This window comes from Rhipicephalus microplus, chromosome 8 (genome assembly GCF_043290135.1).
Source record: "Rhipicephalus microplus isolate Deutch F79 chromosome 8, USDA_Rmic, whole genome shotgun sequence".
Classification (NCBI taxonomy): Eukaryota; Metazoa; Arthropoda; class Arachnida; order Ixodida; family Ixodidae; genus Rhipicephalus; species Rhipicephalus microplus.
Window position 1 is genome coordinate 21,041,433 of NC_134707.1, and position 21,690 is coordinate 21,063,122.

A 21,690-nucleotide genomic window follows, 5' to 3' on the forward strand; every position below is an offset into this window, starting at 1 on the left:
TAGTGTTGTTAATTTAACTCAGTTTATTTAGTCCTCTGAAGATTAGTCACAGTATGTGCGCACTATTAGAGGAGTATATGCAAATCAGTACTTTACAGAACAGTTCATAGTTCTAAGCATGCTTGCTGTGCCCAAGATACATTATTAACATTTTTGAACATTCACTATGTATATAAAAGTACAGGCTTCTTTTTCCTCCAGATCGGATTTCGCTGCGAGGTCTTGGTAAACGCTTACTCCGAATAACCAAGACGGTGACCTCCATATATGCCCTAAGCACCTTTCGGCCAGTTGTTACAGCGGTAGCTACGAAATTCGTGGAATTTAACGTTGGTCTTTACGTCTGGCAGCAAACACGCGCACTTCGACGCAAAACACATTGTTCCCATTATTATACCGTTCGCCGCACAGAACGTTTAAAAGCTGTGACCGTCCAAGTATTGACCCAGGCACACCACACCAGTTCAGCCGTTTTAGCAGCAGTGTCGCGGCATTGTATGTCGATTAGCGTACGTATGACATGTAAAACAACACTGCGCGCGTAATCTGAAGCTTCTGACCCCTAAAACGATTGTTTTTCTCGTAGACAATACAGACTATGCACTTTTGCAAAGTGTGTGTCTGAGAAACGAAGTCATTGATTCCTGACTCTGGGCTCTTGGACAATATATCACTAATATGCACAGGCAAGCGCTTGTGCTTCTGCTCATCGGAATAACTTTTGCAGGAGTCTACACGCAAGGTACGTCTGCTTTAAGTGCCATTCTTACGTTATTGGCTTAACCGAGGCTTATGTGCATATGACGCTATATAGTTAGTTTGCTTGCATTAGCGCTCTCCGGAAACGCAGTGATTTTTTTTCTGGCAAAAGCAAAAAAAAAGGACTGTCAAAATAGAGTTTTGCGTAGGCAGAACCACAAGTAACTGACATTTTTAGCATATGTATAAAGGCACAGAAGTTTGCAGCTTACTGCCACAGAGATACAAAACAGCCATGAAAAGCAAAGGTAGTGGAATAAAAGCTGCGTACGGGCAGCTTGACTCATCCTACCTCCCCACCATCGTAAACAGACATCAAGGAGGAGGAAGGAAAAGGGGGACCTTCTTAAAACAGTCATTTTCCTGTGCATGCCACAGCGAAAGATAGTATCGTTATTGGGGGGGGGGGGGCATAGGTCCAGTGTGCTACCCTTTGGCTACGCCATTTTACCTGCCCGTACAAATAAAGGGCATTCTATATATCTGAGAAAGCGGTTCGGATGAAGGAGGGGGACAAAAGACTGTGAATTAGTTTCAACGTTTGGCTGTACAGAAGTGACAGCAGAAGCTACCGCTGTAAAATTTGCAAGAAATGTTAAAAATGAACGTACCTTTTATTAAAGCTGAAATTCTAAGTCACAAAGAATTTGTATAGCACAGTTCTGAGGTCCCAGTGCCAGCGTCGAGCGAGGTCCCTGTTGGCGTTGACGCTGTCGGTGTTATCAATAAGGCGAAGGAGTACGAAAGAGTCAACTTGGAGTCCGTCATTATCACGAGTCATTGGTTTCTAACCTCACTCTCTTCCTTTGTCGGTCACGCTTATCCTTCAAAACTTCCCCAGAGTGTATTCTTTTAAAGTGGCAGCATTTCTATTCTATAAGGAAGGAAAAAAAAGTTGAAATTGTAAGCAAATTAGAGTTTCTTATAAAAAATTACAGCTTGAACCTTGAGCCAATATCCAAGTTGCACCTACTTTTTTTGTCAGCGCTTCAAAAAAAAAATAGTTTTTGAAAAATGTATACCAAGCAGGAATATAATTTCTGAAGGATAAACCAATGGTGTGACCGACATTTAGAAAACATCAAAATTTAGCTTTTCTTGAACAAACGAAGTCTCACACCACCCGAAGTGTACGTGAGTAGGAAACTGCAGTATATTTCAGTTTAAAGACGAGTAACAAGCAAACAAACGGAAAAAAACAAAGTATTTCAGCGTGCCTATTTTGCCCCGTTGCTCACCGTGTCTTGCAAAAAATTGAGCATTCAACATGCCTGCCGCAGAAAGTGTTTCTGAGAGCGTAATGTTGTCAGGGAAAATACTATTAACAGTGGATTTTCTCTGAAATATTACTGAAGACATATTTACTTGCCTACACTTTTCGAGGGCACCTAAGTTCCGTAATCTATATATGAGGCAACCTCCGACATTCCCTCGCGATCTTTCTAGCACAAAGCGGAAATCGTGCATGTTGAGCGAGTAAAGCCATATTGTGCAGATTAGCACGCTATGCGTCTACTACACCATATTTTCTTGTGTAGCATTGGACGATGCTCCTTATTGAGTAGCCAGAAGTTGCATATAATATGCAAAGCAAAAAACAAAAAAGCTCACGCAGCGGAAAAAAAATGGCAAGATTGCCACCCGATCATTTTTTCAGGGTCCTGCATTATTAAAGTGAGTTGTCCTGTATCCGAAGTCTACTGTTTCATTCGTGACAAGAGGCTAGAGAACGTTCACTGTTGACTCACCTAATTCTTTGAAGTCATTTCGTTTTTGCAAGGCTTTAGTGAAATTACACGCTGCTAAAGAAGCACTAAAGAGAAACAAAGACTCGGTTCAGCTTGCCAAACGGCTCCTTGAAAACTCTAGCGCTACATGGTACAGTATCCAAAGTTAAACATCAGCGAAGAAAATGACGGTTAAAATTTCATTTTAAAATTTCGCGCCAAATAGTTTGCTCACGACGTCAGAAATTTTAAAATATACTTCTTAAATTTTTGTGACTTTGCGTCAATAAAATTCTCGGAAACATCGTACGCTGGGTCTATGGCGCCCACAGATGACAATGTAGTTCAGTTTTATTGATCAGGAGCTACGTATACGATCCAGTAGATGGCTCTGAAACCTATTACGTCACGGTGTTCCATGCAGGAATCTGAGGGTGGCGTGTGCACACACAGGTTCTTTTCATTTTGCGCGTTTTCTAGGTTCCCAGGCAACATGTCTGTGTGAGAGTAGTGTTTCTGGGAGTTTGTAATTGTACTTGAGTAATACGCTGAAGAATGCTTTGCTCTTTAGTGGTCATTTAAATATTTGCAGTCGTAATCTGAATTGAAACGCTTGACAAGATGCATCCGATAAAAACGTTACACATGTCACTCACAGGTCGCAAGCGAACGTGCAGGCCTAACGAAGAATTCCTTCATGCTTACTATCCCCGGCACGACGTCTTCTGCAAGCCCTGGCTCGCGCTGCCCACCGAGGTGAACAAGTTGCACTGGTGCCTCTGCAAACAAGGTTACGTGCGCAATGCGTGGGGAGTGTGCATAAACATGACCGACTGTTTGAGCTGCAAGGACAAACCATTCCAGGACTTCAATCACTGTGGTTCAAAGTGTCCCCTGGCATGCGGAAAACCAATAGAGAAGAAGTGCTCGCACGGATGCGTCACTGGATGCTCCTGCAGTCCGGGTAGCGTTCTGTAAGTGCCACAGTTACATTCGTTACGTGAGAAATGAAGATAGGTTACAAGTCATTCCGGGTACCCTGAAATGATCGCCTCTTTTAACCTCATAATGGCACACTTCATGCAATGTTATAACTAAAATTTTGAAATTTCAGTAGCACCTTTTTCTCATATGCGAAAGACTAAACTAGGCACACCGTATCATTGATAAAAGGGAATATATAGCTGCTCGAGCCCCCATTTTCGGGAAGTAGCTAATTTAAAGCATATGCTCCGATGATGCCCCTCACTAGGAAGGAACCAGATCCAACCAAATGGTACTCCGCCATCAGAAGCCTCAACAAGAGCGATCAGCTTTGAGCCGACTAGAGAGCCCACGATGTGGCGACCACGCTAAGCCTCCATCCAACGCGGCAAAATACCATAGGGCGCTAGTTGCATCACTAAAGACTATAAAAAAGTTCCAACATTCATTCATCCAGCTAGTTGACGTGGGAGAATGCCAGGATAATCTACAACCAAAGCACCTACTCTCGATCGTTGTGTGATGCACTTCGTTTGTTGCACGTTTAACACTTAGCTGCTTGCCTCACACTTCTCGCTCTCTGTAGGCTCGTTATCATACTCTCTAGCTCTTATTCTGAGCTAAAGTCAGGCAGAACTGTAGAAGTTCGCGGCATTTCTTCTCAAAGGTGGACGCACACAAGCCTGCACCAATGGGAGTGCGCTCTAGACTGACGTAGTAAACCAGATGGCCGGTGACTACGTTCAGAGATCATTGCCGAGTGCACGAGCACGACTTTTTTATAGTTATGGATGTGATCGGCTGCTGCACTTCGGTTGTCTAGGAGGGGCCTCTCCAGACTTTTAAAATTGCGTCTTATTGTATATGTTTTGTGCCTCACTTCTCATCCCTCACGCCATGAAAGTATCGTGTGTGCTTTTTACAGAAGCACCAACAGTAGCAGAAAGTGTTATCTCTCATTATGGGTATGTTGGTGAGAAATAATGATTGCTGACCAACCGTTGAAGTGAAAAAGATGTTTCTGCTCTTGCAACTTTGCCTCAAACAGACTGTGACTGACAGTGGAATGGTACCAAACACAGTACTACCACGGGATTGTCCTTGTGATATAATTTATAATAACAACAACCTGCCATTAACGTATATCATCTGTGGACGGTGCCTGTGTCTCAAGCTATGCTTTGGACCATCCTAGACAATTATTATTCAGACTGCAGCTAGTAATGAAATTTATCCTTATACAAAGGCTTCATCTAGGGGTGCTGCATAACTTTCGTGACCTCTTCCAAGGACTATTCACAAACGTTGGCGTTAAAGAGGGACAGTGCTTCCAGTGCACTGTTCTTAAATAGACGGCTAAATTCCTGAACGGTTTGGTTTGTCGGCTTCGAAGAATTATGTTGAGTATGTCTCAAAAGTGACCGCTTCGCATTTCTCCCAAATTGTATAGGGCAACGGCAGCTGCTCTGTGCCTCTTACAAAGTGACCTTAATCACCACACTTTTTTGTATAGGACATCGTTTGCTCGGCGCTTCTTACAAAGCAACCTTAATTATCGCATTTTTTGTATAGGAGATTGTTTCTTCAGCAACCACTTTCCCGTAGCTCATTATTGAAAAGCATAGAATGCCGGAAGCCCTAAGTTGGCTGGAACATCGTTAGAGACAATGATAAGTGGGTTGTAACAAAATGTTCTCAAGAGTACGTAAAAGGTCAATCTACATTGTGAGGCTGGCAGGTATTACTGCCACTCTCAACATAAGCACAAAGACAACGGTTTGACAAGTGACAAATGAAACAAAGTTGTACTTTGGTATATGGAATAGCTGTCTATTATGTCAGCATTTTTCGAGGTATTTACCATACTTACTGAGCATAGGGTGTGCTATTCTTGGATTACTCTAAAAATATTCTCTAATCACTCACTACAGCTACATGAACGAGCATTAACCTTTACTACGGAGCAATTATTTCTTCAAGCACTTAGGTAGCCTCACTGAAGTTACTGCCTTTAGGAGCATACCTGCATCACTAATTTGAGCAGGGATATGTCATAGCTGATGGACCTTAAATCATGCGCAACGCTGGAAACTGCATCGAAAATACGATAAATGCTTATTTTTTTATCTAATATTGGTTATCATGAGCTACTGCAGAGGTTGTTTGTGTGACCGCATGAACACGCATATTTACTAAGAGCCTTATGCTCTTTGCAGCATTCAGTAAAATACATAACATATAGCATGTACTTTGTCGAAACTTGGGGATGACACTTGTTGTTCTCTTGTTTTTCTTTTCACTCAGTCATCCATCGGATAACAAAACCTGCGTTCCCGGCTACCTCTGCCCACCACAGTGCCCACGTTTCTCGAGTTTCCAGATCTGCACGCCCGTCTGCGAAGCGACGTGCGACCAGCCCGAGCCGCGTGAATGCCGCACAAGGTGCCACAACGGAAAGTGCGTCTGCCTGCCCCGTTTTGTCAAGGCGGTGCGGGAAGAAAAGGTGTACTGCGTGCCCCCATTCGCATGTCCGAACGAGGACGAAATGGAAGAGCCCCCCTCGCGAGCCCCGTTTCCTTTTTAAAATGAAAAAAAAAATCTTTTTCATCTCCGTTGAGCAGTCTTTTACGCAACACCATGAAATATTTGGAGTAACAGTCTCCGTACCATTCTTTCGCCTGCTCGACCAGAACACACTGGAGATGTATGTATATTCATAGCTTATATAATAAAGGGAACCCACACATTTTACCATTCTTTTGAGAGGAACACCTTGATCTTGAATAAAATTCACATTCCCTTTGTGTCCTTGAAAGTCCGAGCACATATTTATTTATTTATTTATTTATTTATTTATTTTCATACCTCAAGGGCCTCCTAGAAGGAGGCATTACATGAGGGGTGGTACAAGTGACAGACTAGAACAAAAAACGAGGGTAGGGGTGAGGAGGAGGTGTGCTACCAACATAACTATATACAAGCCCGTTACAACAATAAATGAGTGAAGAAGCATAAAAGAAACTACATGGCCGGATACGCTACATGTTTTACATTAGGACCAATCAGAGTCCAAACAGCTTGGATAACCGCGCTTTACAGCAGTACAATGGTGCAAACATACAAGTCAGAATGCAAACAACGGCAATGAGCTAGGTAGCCATAAATTTGGTAAAAACAGAAAACAATATGATGTCAGAAGGCAACGCTCCATTACTTCACCTGCACTGACAACAATGAAAGTCAAAAAAACGGGAACCATAAAAACGACATGAGGATATTACACAATTCCGGGCGCGGTAAGCAGCGATCTAAACTGGTCAAGGTCTTTGGTCTGTACCACGTGAGCGGGAAAATTGTTCCAGTCTTTGGCTGACCGAACAAAAAAGGATTGCGTGAAAGTGTTGGTTCGTGGGCGGGGGTATGAAACTTGATGTTCGTTTTTGGTGCGAGTGTATACATGCGATTTTGGCGTGACGTAGGAGTGGTCAATTCGAATAAATAAAAACAAGAAAGTCTTATTGAACTCCGAACTGGTTACAAATTTTTTTCACGCCCTCTTGCAAGCTCAACCAAAGCAACCACGTGCTCTGGAAGCCATTTTTTAGTGTTATCTAGGATTAGGCTCTCAGACACGCACCTTGCGGAAGCAGACTAGTGGCCCTGTTTGTACGGGACTGTCTTTTTTGCATATATTTTTTTCTTAACAAGTATGATCATGTGCTACGCCAGCTTGAGGCATCCGAAAACATTTTCCTTTTACACTTCATGTAATTACTGTAGAAAAACGTAGCAGTCAAACAAAAAATTATTTTAAATTTTGTGGTCAGATTTCAAGCATCAATGAGTATTGACTTAGTTTCTTTTAGTTGAAATCACCTTTACAATTTAATCATACGAAAGCTATGAGGAACGGCTTTCTTACAGATGCTAAAACAGCGGCAGTTCCTTCCCACTCCTGCCACTTCAGCTTTCTTCCCTATGCCGGTCTTGCGGCAGTCAATTCGCGACTAGTGCTTACTAGTGCATGTTTGACATCCCAGATCTGTTAAATTATTTCGCGCTCTAGAACACATTCCGGCACGCACACCATGCGTTGTGAATGGCTGGAGGCACGTATACGATGTAGTTTCAGAGGCATGTATTTTCAGGGTCCCAATACACTGCGCTGTCTTCAGAACTTTTCTATGGCGAGATAGCTTACGCGAGAGGCTCACATCACCTGTATAGAGTATGTCACCTCAACGGTCTTCTAATGCACTAGGAGCGAATGTAAGCCGGCTTTTCCGAATTTGATAATGCTAAGTGGATGCAACCAGTCTCAGTGCAGAAAGAAAATGTGATTGGTGTGTTAGGTCAAGTCTAGCTGGATCTACAAGGTTGCCAGCTGGAACAGCATGTACAATCCCCTTCCCCGCCGCTTATCTGTTAACGCCTAATTGTAGCCATGAAAATCCCACGACATGCATTTGGGCGTATCGCAAAATAGAGAGTGCTGTACGCCAGACTGGAGCACTTGATCGCGCTATCGGAAGAAGGCTCGCATACTTAAGACTATTCAAAGGAAAGGCAGCAGGTAAAGCAAGGCAAGTAATAAGAATTCACGGCGATTTCAAAGCAAAATTTAAAGCTCGCGAATTATGAGAGTGAAGATCAAAGTGATGAAGTTCGTGACGTGTGGTGGCTTTATCCAGTAAGCAGTTGTTCAATCAGTTGCTCTCGATGGCGCCGGTGTGGGGCACTGCCACTCTTAGTAACGCACACGCTCCAGCTCCAGCCATTTCCAGCTGTGCGGCAGGCAAGCCTAGTGTTCTGAAGTCATCAAGCAACACTCCACCGGCAACACCGAGAACAAAACGCTGAGTGGCTGTCTACCAAATTTTTTTCCTTTTTTTGTATACCATGGTGCTGAAACCAACAAGCGACAATACATTGTATATAATCTAATCAAGTTTTCAATCAATCAGTCCACTGGATGCTGCCATCATTCATCACAAACACTCTCATCCTCACTGCACACAGCTACTCTCTCCAAGTATTGCATTCAAAGTGCCGAGCCTTTTTTAATATAACATACAATAGAATTTCGCATAAAGTTTGTCCTGTAAGCCGTAGATATTGCCTGGCTGTCCTGCAGAAAGCGTAGCTTTTTATACGCAGGTTCTGGTGTTCGAATGCAACCGACTAATACAAAATTGGACCAAAATGGGTCGAGCGTGGAAAGGTGTTGATCATCTTAATTTTGAAGTTGATGGCATCAGCAATGGCATTGACTTTCCTGACCACTGAAACTCCGTGGTTGTTGTTTGTCACGCTCTATACAGAAAAAGTGATAGTTTTCAAGTTTGGAGCAAGTCTAAGTATATAGCATGGGCCCCAAGTGCAATTTGTCGGTGCAGTAAAAGACTGCGGGTTGGTTACGTCACAAATGATGACGGGCGAACACGAACAAGCAGTGTGCGAAGAGGGCAGGCAGCGTGTTATTGCCGTAACGCAACCCACTCCACGTGAACCAAACCCGTTAAACAATGATCGCTGCCACCGCAAATGACGAAAATTCGTTCATAGTAGGCATTGCTCCGTCATATCTTCGAACGCAACACAGCTCTTATTGCTTCATTGTTTTCACACCCCAACCTACACATATATTCTACGGGTATCAGTTACAAGAAATAAAAATTGAAGATGAACTGAGCTGCGACATCGACCCGTTATATTTTCTTGCGGCACAATTATTCCCGCAGGCGCCCGCGGATTACAAAAGAACGACACACCTGCGCTTCTACTTGCGTAGTGTGTCTGAACAACTTCAAGGTATTCATGGTATATCTGAAAAAAAAAAGTATCCGCCTATTGTGTAGCGGTTAGTCAGCCCTTAGCAGCTGCCTTAGAAAATAATCCTGTATTATTTTTTTTGTTTTTAAAGAACACATGTGCATGTAGAGGTTCGCGCTATCTTATGAGGGCAGTGTGAAATTTATGCGATTCTTGACCTTCCTGGGCCAATATTTTGTGTGATAATTCATGTGGTCAATGCGTTGCGAACAGTGTGCCCTACTGCTGCTAATGGCTTTTGCCGCCACGGGGGCGCAGTATGTCGGTGAGTAACCACCCGGCTACTTTGCGTAATTTTGTATAGAGCAGAAAATCTCGCTCGAACTAGTTTGCATGTAAACTTTGATGATAGCTAAGCGTGTAAGGACATTCATATTGTAATGAAAGATAACATTGTGTGGGGGGCGTTCATTTGTAGACATAACAAAAAAAGCAGTTATGAACATTAAAATCAGACGATGACAACCAATATTCGTGAGCTCTTTTTGTTTTTGAAAATCTAAACTTGCTTCAAATTGATAGTGCAGAAAACCTGAGAATCCCTACGTGCTATCATGCACGTAATGAAAAATGCCATGTTAATGGTCTTTCGAGACATTTTGAAGGTAAATGGGTACAGCGAGATTGCGTAGATCGGAGCTCATACTAAATCCCTTGCCGTGACATTCACCCATCCACTCATCAAGGTGAATCGATCAGTCATTCAGCCTATCACAAATTTGTATTTGCATTGTCTCACTGAAGTATCAAATGTTCTGTAAGTAACCAACGTAGCATCTATTACCCTATGTACGCCGTGGAATTTAGATAATAATGACGGCAACAACTTTCCATCTGCTATATGGTAATTTCAAGTTCATCAGCTTTTCACAAGAGGCATGTCAATGTCAATCCCTAAAGCTCATGCAACGCTGCGAGTTGTTTCTTTCTAGAAAGACAGCAACGGCAAGTCATTAGCCGTCACCCTTGCGTCCTTTTTAGAAACTAAAACAAAAGAGCCTTGACGACAGTGAATACTCAGGAAGTGGAAGAAATACATTACTATTATTGGTGGTTTCCGTAGACACTAAGGGCATCGCCTACATGCGCGTGTGCCCAGTTAGTAGTGTTAGTTCGTTGAATCAACCTGCTGTTACGAAACAAATGCTCAAAAAGATAGATAAGAATAGACACTCAAGTAAGCAGATTCAAATAATGAAGAACATTTTAGGGTTTTGTTCACCAATTATGACATGCTTATGGAAGCACTTGTAGGCCGTGGGCTTCAAAAATTTCAATCACCGTTTTATTTAAATACGTGCAGAAACGTGTAGAATTTCGCCCCTATTGAAACCAGACAACCGCTGCTGCAATCGATCCCACGACTGACGGCTCACAAGTCGGGCACTGCAACCACCATAACCGCCGATACACCGAAAGGGCTAATCTTGAAAAAAAAAATTCGTTATAGAAAGCCAGCCAGCAGACGAACACACAGGAACAGCAATGCCTGTTTTTCGAGATATCCTTGACAAGAGTCAAGGTGGTGTCATATAAAATTCGCTCTTCATAGTTCCTCGGTGTTTGGAGAGCGCTGGAGAGTCAATAGGATTTCTCTATTGTAGACCGGCTTGTTTTAATACGTTAAGTGCGACTGTTTTTTTACTATTCTGCCATAACTATTCGGATGCAAGCTGAGTGAGAATATGTTGGAATCGTGCAAGGGGCTCTTGTCAACTATTCACACGCCCATGCAAATAAAACCCGGATAATAATGCCACGGGGTTGCGACACGCACGGCATTAACTAGTATAATACGCCGACAAGACACATAAAATGAAGTGAATACATTATGACACCGAACGTAATTGTACTAAGGACACTTCGTAAAGCGTATAGTAAGTACTTTGTAGTCTAAACTGACTTGTCGTTGGGTGCGTCGGTTCGTGCTATATATTTGAAATCTGCGTTAACGTGTAACCAGAAGGAGACGTCTGATGAGGCATGCGTCTGTCTTTGTGTCATCTCTCTGTAGGGCCAAGCATGAGGGCAGTATAAAAATGAGTACTAGATGCTCAATAATTTAGTAATGATTGACGTACTCGGGTACACAAATTATCTCTGACTCGGAGTAAAAACTTTGCTACGTTGTTAAGGAAGTGCAGCACCCGTGCATCACCTCACAACCACCGAGTTCGTATTCCACTAAAGTGCTGCTTCTGTTCCAGAGCATCGTTTGAAATGCGACGCCAACGAGGTGCTAGTTCGGAACTACCTGCCTCGCCTGGACCGCTTCTGCAAGCCGTGGCTCACGTTGGGCACTGAGCTGTTCATGTACCGCTGGTGCCTGTGCAAGCAAGGCTACGTGCGTAATGCCTGGGGAGACTGCATCTCTCACCGCGAATGCGTCAGCTGCGCCAACGAGCGTCACGCGGATTTCAACCCCTGCTCTACGACGTGTCCGTTGGTGTGCGGCAAACCCGAACATCAGAGCTGTACGAAGGAGTGCGAAGTGGGCTGCGCCTGTGCACCAGGTTATATACTGTGAGTCATTTCCTTTTTCTCATTAGTCACACGTCTATTTCAATCAAGCGCCCCACCACGCTGGTCTAGTGGCTAAGGTACTCGGCTGCTGACCCGCTGGTTGTGGGTTTGAATCCCAGCTGCAGCGGCTGCATTTCCGATGGAGGCGGAAATGTTGTTGGCCCGTGTTCTCAGATTTGGGTGCACGTTAAAGAACTCTAGGTGGTCGAAATTTCCGGAGTCCTCCACTACGGCGTCTCCCATAATCATATGGTGGTTTCGGGACGTTACACCCCACATATCGTCATCATCATCATTTCAATGAAGCGTTCGATAGAATTGCCTGGTGCCTTTCGGATTACAACGGCTATTTTTTTAAACCAACAAAACCACACGAAAACCTTGTGTGATAATAAATGGAACGTGCTATCATGTTATGACGCTATGACATTACACTATATGTGAAGCGCCGCGTTAGGTGGCAACACATTGAACACAAACTGTTTCTCTCGACATTACGTATTTGCCTTGACTGGGAAGCTGGACTCGTAAAACAGATCGTGCCAACGGGAATAAGAACATGCGTGGCTGAGACTGAAAGAATTTCATTATTGGAGGTCAGTTTTTCCCCACACAAACTGCGCCATATCAACCCACAGTTCTTGCTCCACTAGAGGTTTTGAGAGGCATCTCGCTGGTCTTTTTTAACATTTACGTACGAGACCTATCGTTAAAGAAAGAAAGGTGCACACGTGCTTAGATAATGCAAGACAAACAAACACGAACCCCCGCAACCAATCACAAACGCATTCCTTATGTCTGTTTCCTTTGTGATGTATTTATGTGTGCACGCTTTTTTTCATCAAATAACTCAGTATTCTGTATTTTATGTTATGAAGGTAAAGAAGAACTGAAAAAATTACATCTCTCTCATTGATTGATTGGTTGAATGATTGATTGATTGATTGATTGATATGCGGGGTTTCACGTTTGAAAAGCACCTCTATAAGGGAACCACTTGTAGATGTGAAGCAGCGTGAAATAACGCTTAGACTGGCGACGACGTTGACGCTGGCGCTCCTCGCGGCGTGGCGCAGGAGAGAAATCTGGGAAGGCGCAAATAACGCAGTGATGGGCCGCTGTTTTCTCCTGGAACTTGCTAATCGCTGTTGACAGGCAAGGAGAGATCAAAAACCCCGATTTTACACAGGGACCCGCCGTCCGCTTTTAGTAAACGCGCGCACTGTGAATTTCTATTGTTCAAGAACGCACGTGAGAATCCTCCCTCCGGCACTACCTTGCAGGTCAAGCTCCAGTCCATATATATACGGGGTGGCCAGAGAATGGTAGTGCAGCACGAGCAGCCAGTTTTTTTCTTAATAATAAAAAAAAAACTCGCTAGCAGACAGCCAGCCTGGTGCAGGCTACGTAGTTGGTCTATGTTATGAAAGGTGAGGGCATTTCTTATAAGAGGTGTTATACGAAAAAAAAAAGCTGTTTCTGAAACGCACAGAACATTACTTCTGCTGTCTACCCATAACACCAGGTCTCTCTTTTCCAGCGACCCCTGGGGCAAAATGCCATGCATTCCTGCAGCCACGTGCCCACCAGAGTGTCCTCGTTACTCCAGCTTCCAGCTGTGCTCCTCTAACTGTGAGCCCAAGTGTAACGGACCATTACAAAACATATGTGCAATGACCTGCGACAACGGCTCCTGCGTATGCTGGCCCGGCTTCTACACAGTGTTCTCCAATGGCAAGAAACAGTGCGTCCCTCCAAACCAGTGCCCCAGGAGGCAATAAACGTTGTGTGGACAAAGTAGTACCACAGTTTCCTATTCATTTGCCTCAGACGACTAGAACGTAAAAGTAATCTTTTTTGCTTCTTTTTATACTCAGTGGATTGTATTAGCATGCCCCCTCCGACCTTCCCAAAGGCTTTCTGTCCTGAACGTACGTGGCTTAGCGCTGCCTCTGGAATTGAATGCATTGGAAGCGGAACGCTCCACGCATGCTCTCGCAGTGATTCAGGGGTTGGCCCACGATCAATTTGAAGAAAAGATGATGTCATCTTATTGCGTCATCATGTTGAGCCATGCTATGTGGTGCCAGAATGACGTTTCATGACGTCATAACCATGAAAAAGATATCGATGTCAAGTGTGGTCGGGATGAAATCCTATACGTCGTCATAATCTTCGGATGATGATAATTTGCATTATTCATGTTGATGACAACAGTCAGTTTTTGTGTCCGATGAGGTGTCGAAGGCTTGCGTCCTCTTGAAGCAGGAGATTCTTGTCTTGGTTCACCGAAAACTCAAAAATAGCTCACGAAACTATTGGACCAGGACCGACCTACGTCGAAACGAGTCAATTGAGTCTAAGGAGTTAGGTTCATTATAAAAAAGACCTACATACACAGCTAGAGCAATAACGATCAAGGGAGAACTAGAGGGAGAAACTATGTAACAATTATAGATGTATCTCGTGTCCTGTAGCACGATGTTTTTGTCACAGATACAACTGAAATAGCAGTAACCATTTTCTACAGAGCAATGTAGCCTACAATAAAACCCAACATTTTTAATTTCATACTGTATTGATAAAAATAAGGGGTATGTAAACCAGGCTCGGAACAACCAACCACCCTTTTCGTGACGCATGTGAGGTCTTTGAACATATGAAAGTAAAAGGGTTAATTTTTTTGTGAAGCACAAGATCAATTATAACATACGAGAATGCCGAGAAGAGTATAGGGGATCTTACATTTAGTATGATATATATGCAAAAACATTGAACTGCTCTTCTGCGCCAGCTTTCGTGTGAACCACTGGTGTTTTTCCCTCACTATTTCAAATTTCGTAACGATGAACCATCTATTCACGCAAACACTCCCGCTAACTGTACGAAAACGTAACTCGCCACCAACAGGTCCGAATCTGCGGCTTTCAAATCACGCGTTCGATTCTGTACTAACTGGATGAGCTACGACGGTGGTCATCCTACCTTTTTTGTTAGAATATATAAGTACTATAAATGTGAGAGGGTCAGTCAGCACCGGCAGTAGCCATGAAGGTGGTTGTGGAACGCTTTGTTTCTGCCTGCTGGCTTCACAAAGCACGTCGCACGATGCGTTCGCCCGCTCATAAAATGACCGCACATGTCTCGTAATTTGCATGGCAGTTCCCGATTTGGAGACGCTTGCGAATGAACCCCTGTACAACCAAAAAGTAAAAGAGAACATTTCTTTCATGTGGTATTTCAAATATACTTAGTATTTGTTTTCTACGGCTTTCCTTCCACCCTTTTAAAATAGAAAATGAAAGAGACTGCTCTGCCACTGATAAGAAGCGCAATCACATAGAGATCCTGGCGACACATAGCGAGGGTCTCGTGAGATAACTCACGGCATCGCATGATTCCGAGACATCTTCCTAGCATTCATGCATTATTCTGGGGACCGCACACCACTTGTACATAGTTTGTTTACTTTGGTATACGAGGAAGATACGCAACTACTTTCCCCAATGCATTTTCCTTTCATACCTAGCACAAAATGTTGCGTGACTAAGATAAGCTCATCAACTTTTAGGGGCGATTTCAGACACGTAAACCTCGTTTGGTTTGTGAGCTGTGCAAGTTGAATGAGCGTTGAATATGAGCAGAATACAAAAGATGCCAACGAGCATTAACCGTGAGATGGTTGCCTTGGTCAGTCGCAATGTTACCAAAGTCGAGCATAAGATTCACACTATATTTTCGCAATTGTGCCGAGGAGACTTTGCTGTTGATTATGCCCGCTTATTTACTAGGTTTTGCTCTAGCCATATCGTATAAGGAAAACTTCAGTTGAAGCCACAATTGTGTCGGTCGAAGCCCACAAGAGACAATTCATTATCGCTTGACGTGTTTTCGCTCGCAGGCTTACTTCTTTAGCAAAGAGGTCTTTTTTGTGTGTATTCATTCTCTGCAATGCAAGAATCGCGGAACGTCGAGATGACTAAGTGCTGAAATCTTTGTTTTATAGATATAGAAAAAAAATGAAGCTACGCTTCTGCCCATAGCAGCTCTTTCCAAACTCCTCTACAAGTGCAGGCGTCGCTGCGCCAAGTCCAAATGAACAAGTCCACTTCCACGAACAATACCGCTGCCATGTGAGGCAGACGCACGAAGAGAAGACAGAAATCACATTTTCTTCGTTTGCATAGCTGCGCAAGTGCTTCATAGTACATGTGCGAGCAGTGAAATTACTGTTGAAATGAGTGTGAAAGTCATTGTTCTGGCATGGGTAAGCGTCCTGGCAATTACCGAACAAGTTGAGGGTGAGCTTCAATTTTTATACTTTTCAATGTCAGTATATTATTGCAACGAGCCCTGCCTCCAGCAGTAAGAAGTCCGGAAGAAAGGCAAGAAGGCGTAGTAAAAACTTGCAGTGAGAAATTCGTAAAATTGTGGTGGGTGTTGGAGCCGATGTTTCGACGAGTACACGTGTCGGCTTTCAAGGCTGCAATGCACTTGTCGAAATGTCGGATCGAGCACAACTTTCTGATTACGCAATTCTCATAGCGTTAGGAAGTTAACGTGTAGTCTTTATTTAAATGTGTACGTTGAATAATGTAATAATAATGTGGACTTTGAAGAAGTCATGACAATTTTGATCCAAATCATGCATTTCAATATTGCTAAAGAAACAAGCTGAGCTTGTCGCACAATTTGATTATAGCTTCACTCAATGTACCATTAGTTTCCACTCTGCTGTCACTAATTTTTCAAACCGCACCAGCACCGTCTTCAAGTCACTGAGTGGGCCTTTGTGAAAGAAAACTACAAGGTTGGTTTTATCTGTATGCAAGGTCGACACAGCTGGACTGAACTTGCAGCAGCGTGCGCAGCCTTGCAACCTTTTACTAATCACATGCTAATATAGATTCGTGCACGTGTTAGCCTGTGATATGTGTGCATAAACTATATTTATTGGTTCACACGCCGGAGCAGAGAGCCCACTTGTTTGCGAGCGTCGTGTACTACAGAGCTTATCTACAGCTGTGGACGAATCGGATGCTTTATCTTCGCGATCCTGCTTCCAGAAAGCCATTGTGACGCTGATTGTCACATTGCTGACCTCATTGCTTCTAGGCGACATTAAGAACTACCCTATCCTAGGGTTGATACTCATGTCATGTCATAATTGTTGAGGTTTAACGTCGCAAAAAGGAACAAGAAAAATGCCAGATTCCATGATAAAGGCTTCGCAAGTTTCGACCACCTGCAGCTTCTCTTACCGGTGCCAATCAAAGAGCAGGTGCCTCAAACAAATTTGCCCCCATCTAAAGTGGGGACGCCGTGGTTAGTATTTGATTCCGTGACCTGCGTACCAGCAGTCGAGTAATATAGCCACTAGACCATCCTGGTGGGTCATGAGATAACATCAAAAATAACAAGGCTGCAGAGTTAGTGCGTTAGAGTAACCAGGCTCACAGACGCATTAGATAAAAACTCTTGAATACGTTGCACATAACACCGAAATATATTAATAAGCACAGGCACCCACGGATAAAGCTCTAAAAAGCTTGATAGTCAAGAGAGATTTGACGAACTCGAAACATATCCGAGTAATCACAGCTCAGAGAGTAGCGGAGGACAATAACTTTCATTTGATGGCGGAAAGAATAATGATTGCACTAAGCGAGATGTACAGTCTATATGTTTAACAAAATACCAGCTCATGAAAGATAAATTAATCGTAGGGTGTTATGATGAGGCAACTTGCGTTTCTCAATATCACGAAACCTTCATGACGTTACATCAACAACCACTCCGAAATACCGAGAAAAGATATTTTGCGAGCAAAACCAAGTTTGCACAAATTCAGCTGGTTTCTACACAGCGCGTGTAATACGAATCATTAGATGCTTGATAAAGATACGTGGACACGCTGAGGGCCTTATAAAGGTGATACTAGATATCAACGAGCGTGAAAATCCACAAGCAAAATTATCTGAAAAAGACCTGCGATATTCAATAACTCTGTCCAGTTGGTTTTTGTAATGCGAATATTTTGGTCTGAATGACCGAAACACTCATCAGTGTGGGTAAATAAACTGCAATCTTTCAGAGCATTAGTATCACCGAAGGGCTGCAAGCTTGTGGGGTCTGAGTAGATCCCTACGTTCTCGAAACAAACGGACGCACTAGATGCCCTCGGGCAATCAATACGTGTGCACGTGTTAACCTGCTTTCAAAAACAACAATATTGCCGGCCGCTAGTGACACGCTAAATAACCCTACGCAACATGTCAACACCACACACCACCAACATAACAAAGGCAAGGTACCGCGTATGCAGCGTCCACCACGAGCGGTCCACGGGAAGCGACCTGTGGTGTCGTTCCGACGGACTCGCCACTGGAGAAAACCGTGGGCCCACGCTGGTAACTTTTGGGCGACTTTATCTATCCTGTGCGGGCACCAAACCTCGCCGTAGGGCAGTGCTGCTGGTGCCACTACGCTAAAGACTAACCGGTGTGGGCACAGCGTCAGTTTTGACTCGGAAGCTACAAAACATAAGAGTGGCTAACCCACGAGAAGCGCGTGCTTCATGAAGAGAAAACGGCTTTACATGGGATGAAAGTGCTGCCCCCTCCCCCTTACTCTTTGTTTTGAGAGATGAACTTCTTACAGAATCATTCAGCCAAATTGCTTGAAGTAGTTTCTGATTTCGCATCCGATGAGACCTATCGACTGCTGCGCATTTCACACTTTTATTCTGGAGGGTCAAATAGCGCGACCGCGACACCAAATCCTAATAGGGCAATGCATGTCCTCATTATGTGACAGACGTCATGATTTACATCTATCTAAAACAGCGTTGCAGCTTTTAGTTTAGTAACTGAGTATCTTGTGTTTGCATGCTCTCGAGCAGTAACGACACTTCCGGTCACCATCACATTCTGAATAGTCACTTCACTTCAACATAAACATCACGTATAGATTAATATCTCCGTCAGATTTAGAACGAAAATTGAGTGTTCTTTCTAGCGTAGCATGAATGTTGTCGCTTTGACAGCGCAAGTGGTTGGCATGTGTGACTAGCAGGCTAGTATCCTGTTTTGTCGCACTTAGAGGTACTTAACAATAACAATGGTAATATAAGGGTTTTTACGTCCCGAACTAACGCCACGATTATGAAGCCCAACGTTTAAATGTTCCGGAAATTTCGATCGTCTGGTTATCTTTAACGCGCAATGACTTCGCACAGTACACGGGTCTCTACCATTTCTCATCCAACGATACGAGGCTGCCAAGGGCCGGGATCAAACCCCCAACCTTCTGGTCAGCAGCCGAGCATCGGAACCTTCTTTCCATGCTGGTGCCACAAAATAAGTTACCGAATGTGTTCTCGATTACAAATCATTCTATTTAGCTCTGTATTGTTTCCATCTGACACTTTCAAGAAGGGTTCGGCGAATGATCGCTGTCCAAGGGAGGTTCTGAGTACATCACAAGCATCTGCTGAAGGCTTAATAAGTGAGCATCTTAAGTCGTGCTTATCTTCCCGTAATTGACTTCAAGTGACAAATCGAAGTGGTATAAGCTCCACCCTGTTTTGCAGTCTACGAAGGGACAATTCGGGCTGCCAATAAAAGATTTCTAGAGAGGATGGTATAGGCATGTGACATGAGGATATTCACGGCTCGTGAGGGCATACATTTGCGTACAATGATCCGCGAGTCGTAATCAAACCAATCGCCCAACTCCCATCGAAAGCCCTGCTCACCATTACTCGGTGTAATACTGGATGCTCTTTCACCTCAGTCCAAATCACGAATTCCAATCTCAGGTGTCGAGAACAAGCCCAATTTTCATAATAGCAACGCTCATTTAAACCTATATTCCATAATATGGGTTTGCTGGGATTGTAAATGATTCCGGCTTTTGCGGTAAAGCATAAGGACTGTTTGTAAGTTGACACGACTGAGTTAACGAATGATGCAGTTACATACTATTAGGTACAAATTTTTCTTATCTTTCTTAGGGTGGCTTGAATTCACCCTCAACATCAAGTGCCAGATGGCTGCTCTGGTTCGAAGGGTGTCTATTCTGTCTTATGGCGACGTTGGTAAAAGTAGCTTGAGTTGCCAAACATAATCCAATGAAACAACGCTTCACTAAGCACTCGGTGTATATTAATGGTAAGAAACTTGTGTTCAGTGACTTATCTGCCTCATTAACTAACACGTAGTTCACGTGATCAAGAGTCCACGTTATTCACCATTGTTGTCAGGGGAAAATCGGACGTGCGGTGACCTTGAGGTCTACGTCACGGATGGCCGGCTGAGGTACGACCACTTCTGCAAGCCCTGGACAACGCTCAAGTGGCACCTTCGTAGGCCCCGCTGGTGTCTTTGCAAACATGGATACGTGCGGAACGCCTGGGGTCGGTGCATCACCATAGCGGACTGCCACCGATGCAGTCACCATCCGCACACAGACTACGACCCTTGTTCTTCAGCGTGCCCAGCCTTCTGCGACAAACCACTGCCTAGGAGGTGTACCAGAAACTGTGTTCCAGGCTGTGCCTGCGCTCCTGGATTTGTAAGGTGAGAAATCATTGTAAAGGTCGTCGTCGAACATGTTTGGGATAAGATTGTGTGGTAGCCTATGTAGGTGAGGGACATGAGAAACGCAACCCTATACAACAGCGTCAGTCTGCTACTATGCTGCCACAATTCAGTAGCCTCTAATATTCGACGCATGACAAGGTAGTGAACATCACTACATTTTCACTATGCGTCTCTACGCTTTCCAGAATGGGACCCATTGCGTCAGGAAGGCCTTCGAGTGGAACAAATTGTCATAAAAGTTTTCATTTCATGATACTTTTTCTGCATTGCGTACTTCCACGTAGCCAACACGGTACATTCAGTGTTATACTAGCAGTGGTTGAATACATCACGTCAACTTTCCGGTTCGCTTGTCTATGAGTTTGTTCACATGGTACAGTGACCACTTTAAAAAAGTGTTCGTTTCTCGTTTGAACGCCAAATTAGAATGAAAGACTGTGAATTGAGAAGGTTTCTTTATGAAAAATCCGCACGTATATTTTTTGTTAAATTTATGCCCTAAGCTGGTCAATTGAGTTTTTGCTAAATGCGCATGTTGACATGTGAAAGTTTCAGATGGACGATCGATACAAATGAAAAATATAGTCATTATCACACACTATTTCATTTTGTGGAGAATTCTAGGATAATTATTGAAGCATAACCAGCGGCATTCCGAACGTTTCAGCAGGTTTCTCATTTTTCGATGTTCTTTCCGGGCATGTTAATGATAATATCCGAGGTCAGCGCCCCAAAACGAGCATATGACTGTGAGATACGCCATAGTAGAAGGCTGTGAAAATTTTTTAGCGTGCACCAAAATCTGAGAACACGGGCTACAGCATTTTCACCTCCACTTTGTGGCCATGTTATATTTTTCACTAAATTTATTGTTTACAGCACCCTCTAAACAACCAATGCTGTCCTCTATTATTATTGCTGTATTTTGGTTCGTTAGATGCGTGCATTTTCAACGCAGTCATGTTTACTTTTTTTTCATTGTAGGCACCCTTACGTCCCATGGGTTGAGTGTGTCCCGGTCACGTCTTGTGCGCCGCGGTGCCCGCCACACTCTACCTTCCACGTCTGCACGTCGAGCTGTGAGCCGCACTGCCACGCCCCAAAGCCGAGCGAGTGCAAGACCAGGTGCCAGAATGGAGGCTGCGTCTGCAACGCCGGTTTCGTGAAGGCATACAACTGGGGAGAAGAGATATGCGTGCCCTGGCACGACTGCCAAGTGACGAGACATTAAACTTGAACTGCGAAACAGCATTCCTTCTCAA

General features: G+C 43.8%; 2 protein-coding genes across 2 annotated transcripts; both read left to right on the plus strand.

The window, feature by feature from the left end:
- The first annotated feature begins 433 nt into the window (after positions 1–433).
- LOC119164237 (uncharacterized) lies at positions 434–21,679 on the plus strand. Its single transcript, XM_037416387.2, has 6 exons — positions 434–742; positions 3,145–3,460; positions 5,775–6,050; positions 15,930–16,126; positions 20,089–20,404; positions 21,413–21,679. The coding sequence occupies exons 1-6, from the start codon at positions 679–681 to the stop codon at positions 21,657–21,659; spliced, it is 1,416 nt and encodes a 471-aa protein (XP_037272284.2). The 5' UTR covers positions 434–678; the 3' UTR covers positions 21,660–21,679.
- LOC119164236 (serine protease inhibitor swm-1) lies at positions 9,380–13,625 on the plus strand. The gene is made up of 3 exons (XM_037416386.2): positions 9,380–9,567; positions 11,510–11,825; positions 13,366–13,625. The coding sequence occupies exons 1-3, from the start codon at positions 9,492–9,494 to the stop codon at positions 13,604–13,606; spliced, it is 633 nt and encodes a 210-aa protein (XP_037272283.1). The 5' UTR covers positions 9,380–9,491; the 3' UTR covers positions 13,607–13,625.
- Positions 21,680–21,690: the final 11 nt, after the last annotated feature.

Bases quoted from the DNA above. Each gene is read 5' to 3' on its own strand.
- LOC119164237 (XM_037416387.2), top strand. From the start codon at position 679: ATGCACAGGCAAGCGCTTGTGCTTCTGCTCATCGGAATAACTTTTGCA. The intron at 3,461-5,774 runs GTAAGTGCCACA...CTTTTCACTCAG, and splicing joins TGCAGTCCGGGTAGCGTTCT to TCATCCATCGGATAACAAAA. The intron at 6,051-15,929 runs TTAAAATGAAAA...CAAATGAACAAG, and splicing joins TCGCGAGCCCCGTTTCCTTT to TCCACTTCCACGAACAATAC.
- LOC119164236 (XM_037416386.2), top strand. From the start codon at position 9,492: ATGTGGTCAATGCGTTGCGAACAGTGTGCCCTACTGCTGCTAATGGCT. The intron at 9,568-11,509 runs GTGAGTAACCAC...CTTCTGTTCCAG, and splicing joins CACGGGGGCGCAGTATGTCG to AGCATCGTTTGAAATGCGAC. The intron at 11,826-13,365 runs GTGAGTCATTTC...TCTCTTTTCCAG, and splicing joins TGTGCACCAGGTTATATACT to CGACCCCTGGGGCAAAATGC.